The sequence below is a fragment of the Tribolium castaneum genome, chromosome 10 (assembly GCF_031307605.1).
Source record: "Tribolium castaneum strain GA2 chromosome 10, icTriCast1.1, whole genome shotgun sequence".
NCBI lineage: Eukaryota > Metazoa > Arthropoda > Insecta > Coleoptera > Tenebrionidae > Tribolium > Tribolium castaneum.
Genome location: NC_087403.1, coordinates 5,108,483 through 5,113,509, shown reverse-complemented (window position 1 = coordinate 5,113,509; position 5,027 = coordinate 5,108,483). Strand labels below are relative to the sequence as shown.

At 36.4% G+C, this 5,027-nt stretch overlaps 1 protein-coding gene across 1 annotated transcript; it reads left to right on the top strand.

Moving 5' to 3' along the window:
- Positions 1-509: 509 nt before the first annotated feature.
- On the top strand, positions 510-2,754 carry por (porcupine). Its single transcript, XM_965799.3, has 7 exons — positions 510-1,131; positions 1,181-1,329; positions 1,376-1,583; positions 1,631-1,853; positions 1,900-2,006; positions 2,054-2,283; positions 2,330-2,754. The coding sequence occupies exons 1-7, from the start codon at positions 1,097-1,099 to the stop codon at positions 2,731-2,733; spliced, it is 1,356 nt and encodes a 451-aa protein (XP_970892.1). The 5' UTR covers positions 510-1,096; the 3' UTR covers positions 2,734-2,754.
- The last annotated feature ends 2,273 nt before the right edge of the window (positions 2,755-5,027 follow it).

Sequence of the window (5,027 nt, the reverse complement as noted above, 5' to 3'; positions counted from 1 at the left end):
ACGCGATCACTAGCCACCGAATTGAAAATTTAAACCGGAAAATTTAGATTTGCTTGAACATACGTCCGTTCGCGACAACGGCAAGTAACAAACTGAATAAATTGAACGAAACCGCACAATACACAATAATTTAAATAAACCGACTCACCTCGCTTCGCTTCGCCTCGCCTCGCGCTCCCGCTCCCGATCTGACCCGTACCACTGCTCGCTGTCGACTGAACTGCCCTCGCCGCCTGCGCCGCACACCTAACCTCGGATGTGACGTCATCACACGTCTAAAACAGGTCATAACCAGAAACATTCACTGTCCAAATCCGTCAAATTTAGAAACATTCATACACAGAATTATTCAAAATAGAACAGTATTGATCTAGAAAAATTAATTATGACAAATGTATTTGTCTATAAACGTCTAAAATTATAAAAGTTTCGCATGCAGTTAATGGAAAAATAAAAATGCATGTTTATATTTAAACAGAAACTGTCAATGTGAAATTTTAGTGCGAAAATTAGTGGTAGAGCTCGGAAACTCTGTAAACGACCACGATAGGCGGAGCCAATGCGTACTTCATCGAGTGAGGAGATTGAGCAGTGGCGTAGCAAAAAACTATTCTATGATCAAGAAGGGTTTGAGATTCATAATTTGTAGTAGTTAAAATTTCCTCTATTCAATAATTGCAAGATGAAATAGTAAAAATCATATCTAATGCTAATACACGTTGATTTCCTAGAAATACAAAGCAGAGAGGTCGAATAAATAAAAATACACAATGAGTAAAGAGTAAAAACGCGTTTATTGCAAAAAATGTTTCTACTGGTATCTTTACTATAACTGGTAATATTGAAATGTTAAACTTTAAGACGAATTCCCTACACATGTAAGTACACGCCACGCCACTGTTTTCTGCCAACACCCCTAATTTAAAGATTGGACTCGTCCGAGACGAGTTTTCGTCTCTGCGCACTCCTACCACCGTGGACGATCTGTCATTTCGCGGACTCTAAAAAGTATTGTTGGTTGCCTGCCGCCCAACCATAACCTTAAACATTAGACAAAACGAATTTTTCCTTAAATTACTGAAATAATGTGATAATAATGTCCATAATCCCGGAAGATGGAGATCTGGAAGAGTTGGTTTTCGCCTAATTGTTATCCCCTAGTTAATATTTATTATTACAGATACTTTCGTGAATACTCTGATATGTACTATGAAGAAACCGCCTTAGATATTTGGAACAATTGTGTTGTACTCTCTATTTTAAGTGTAGTCCCTTCCGTCCTCTCTTTAGTTGTACCAAATTTAGTATTTGGATGTCTGGTGTCCACGGGTATATTTTAAAAAAAATAATAGTTTGTCCTAATGTCACATTCTAGGTTTCATCCCCTTGTCAGTATTACATTTCAGCACCGGTTGCATTGGTATTTATTTAGTGTCAACGCTTGAATCTCATTTTGGGAAAATTGTTTTATTATTTTGTTGGATTATTTCGTACGTTTTGCTCTATACGGGCTTCCAATTGAAAAAATACTCTAAAAGCTCCATATCCCTAAAACTCACCTTTATAATCCTCTTAGTGCTATGGTAATTGTAATTATCTAGTCCAACTGTGTGTAATGGTTCGATTTTAGCGAATATTACTTGATTGAGGCAGAAGTGTGGCTTCAAATTCGCGGAATCGTCATGGTTTTGGTAATGAAGGTTTTGTCGTTAGCTGACGATATAAACAAATTAGACGCAATGCCGGGCTTTATTCAGTATTTTGGGTACACGTTATGTGGGGCCAATGTCATGTTTGGGCCCTGGATTTCATTTAGCGATTACTTGAATTTTTACAAGAAGCCTACGAAAAAGGTGTGGTGTCTTAGCTACAGTACTATTGTCTAACAATTTTTTGTAGAATCTCATTTGGATTTGTGCAATTGTTAAAGTCCTCACCACGTCGTTGTTTTTTCTAACTTTGTCAAACTGTTGGAGCGGTTACATCATATCAGATGACGCGAATCGGTATTTGTGGCGAAATTCAACTCGATTGGAATAATTTTTATTTTCAGATGGCTGATAGCATACAAAGAAGCATTTGCGTTCAGGACAAGTCATTACTTTATTAGTTATTTGGCAGAAGTTGGAATGATCGCCGCTGGTTTCACGAACTCCTCAAAGCGCGATTCTTTGAATCAGTACAGATTCGTCATAACCGAGCCTCTGGAGATCGAATTCCCGTCATCTCTGTCAATAGTCGTCAAGAAATGGAACCAACCGATGCACGATTTTCTCAAAAAATGTACAAAGAATCCGCTTGTGTTTGTTTTTATTGATTCGTTTTGCAGATGTTTATTATTCGTGGTTGGGTTTCGGGAAGTTTTACGCAATTCTCGCAACCTTCCTAATTTCTTCGTTACTCCACGGCCTTGAACTTAAAGTCTCCATGGTTTTAGTCTCGATTGGGGTATTCTCGTATTTACAAGTGGTGCCAAGGGACCGAATTGCCGAAATATTTGATTATTGCGTGAGAGTCCGTCCTTGTAAAGACTGTAAACATAAATATAAACGTGATAATATTAGAGTTAGGATTATTTTACTCATTTATTCGCTCGCGACAGTATTCCATTTGGCTTATTTAGGGGTCCTCATGGACCCCTCAACCAACGAAATCGGAATCTACGAGAAATGGCAGAATCTCTACTTTATTAGTCACATCGTAATGTTCTTCAATGTAATGGTCATTTTGTGAATAAAAATAGCTAAAACCACACTTTCTTCCTTCATTATTTAACCCATGAAACTAATTTCCCCAAGTTTTCTAATCAAAAAACTTTTATATGGAAAAGTTCCCAAACCGCTACGCGTTTCGACAGTTAAGTGGCATCATCAGGTTATAATTTAATTGAATTAGTTTCGTTAAAAACAAAACAATAAGTATATTTAAAATTTACCGAGTACGTAATACTTTCTTCTTTAAAATAAATTATTAAAGCTGAAAAAATATATTAATTAAAACACAAAAAGCAAAAACCGACAGTTTTTATAATTATTTTTCGTCTAATTGGTAGATTTTGTTGTCACTAAATTTGTCAGTGGATTTCATTACAACAGAGTTTTTCTTGTAAGATTTGAAGTGAGTTTGTTGAGTGATAAAAATATTATGTATATAATCACATTTTTGTTAGAATAAAAACCATTCAATGAATACTTCAAATTTTTATTTTAAAACCGAATTTTTCGAATCTCATAGACGGAATACATAATATAATATATTATTGCCATAAGAATTGTTCTAGTTTGGGCTTTTTCTTGCTTCTTTAAAGTCTATAGTTTTGTCCTTTGTTCAATTCACTGGTGCTTCTAAGGTACAGTTAGATATTATTATGGTGCGTAATCCGGCTCTGAAAACGCACTGTCCAGCAGATACACTGGGTGGCATGAGAAATGCTCGCCGTGTGGAGACATGCAAAATTTTGAATAAAAAGTTGAGGGCCGGTGGGTTTAGGCAACCGCTTTAACGCGTCCGCGTTGGAGAAGTGCACGAGATGAAAATATATAAATGATCCCGGTGAAGCAGAATACCCTGATTATAGTTGGACCCTTCCATTTATATTTTGGTCTTATGCTGGTTGAGCGCTGGCGGGTCAATTCGTCGTCTCTTTCGCTACTTTCGAACGAGAATCACGCACCTTTTTGGCTGGATTTTTGCAAAAGACAGCCGCCGCTTGCCCATGCCCCAAATTAGTTGAATTAGTTTAAGTAAAGTTGTGTGCTACCGGATTGTTAAAAAAGGCAATAGTTTCTAAAGTCAGCATGTTCGCCGTAACGTGGTAAGCTGTGTGTCGGCTAAAGTAACAAAAATTCTGTTGAGGTTTGACGCTACTAACAATACTTAAACACCATTTGTTGGAAATCCGAATTTTTATTACTTATTTGGCTATAAAACGTAATGCTTTTTGGATTTGTGTTGTTTTATTGGCAATAAGCTGAAGAGTATAGCATGGTTTACTTTATTTTTAAGTAAGTTATTCATGTTTCTAAAAATGTTATTTCTAGCTATTTGTATATTGTTCTGGACTAGCGCGCGCTTCATTTAAATGTAAATCGTCAATTACGCAAATAAGGCAATTGCAATATTTATTCCCGGTAACAGGAGCATAAAGTAAGGATCTAATTAGAACCGCTGAAATTTTTACTTGCATCCTTGTAATTTACGAGATTTTGCTTCCTCCCAGTATCTGGGTCAATGCCGCATCAGGAAAGTGTCACCGAAATACCAATTTTACCACTCTAATTAAATTATTCTCCTCAGCTGTTGGCCTTTTTCAACCTATTGTATTATTAGATGCGGAATCCTTTTTTAAATATTGTTTCCACGCATTGTTTTCGCTGTGACAAATTCGACGGAAAAATCTTATTCACACTCCCACTAAATAACAAGATGATTTAATTGGTTTAAAAATAGAAAAGCTGTTTAATTTTTCCGTGCGTACCTACATGATCAGGCTGTCATTGCCCGGAATGATACTTCACAACTTGCCTTTTTACAGATCTAGCTATACTTGAGAATTTAATCGTGTTTCCATACATTAATCAATTTTCCATCAAAGGATAAAACGAATCCTATTTGGATAATGCCATTGTGTCTGGCTGCCACCATGATTTTTTCATTTAAAGTATTGAAATTTTTATTAAGGCTATCGATTCGCGGGACTTTCACCAATCTAGAGGTTGAATTTTAGGCCAGCGATAAACAATCGATGAAATAAAAATGATTCTTGCCAAATAAAAAATTAAGCAACAACGTAAAAATAAGTTAGGACCTGGCGAAGCCCGAGCGACGTTTGTACAATTTTTCTGGAAAAGTGCTAATGGGGTGTTGAGTTTCGGAAGCGTTGATTAAAGCTAGAGGATAAAGGGTTGGTATTGAGTGATGTGAAAAAAGGAAGAGATAATAAATAATAAAGCGCGCTTGTGGGAGTAAAAATCGTTATGAAATTTAGGTCGTATGTTGTGTTAGGTGGTAATTGCGGCAGGTTAGTT

What these genes read in the sequence shown, in the direction of transcription:
- por (XM_965799.3), top strand. Translation starts at nt 1,097, where the DNA reads ATGTCCATAATCCCGGAAGATGGAGATCTGGAAGA. An exon ending in GAAGATGGAGATCTGGAAGA is followed by an intron (nt 1,132 to 1,180) that starts GTTGGTTTTCGC and finishes TTATTATTACAG; the next exon opens with ATACTTTCGTGAATACTCTG. An exon ending in GCACGATTTTCTCAAAAAAT is followed by an intron (nt 2,284 to 2,329) that starts GTACAAAGAATC and finishes TTCGTTTTGCAG; the next exon opens with ATGTTTATTATTCGTGGTTG.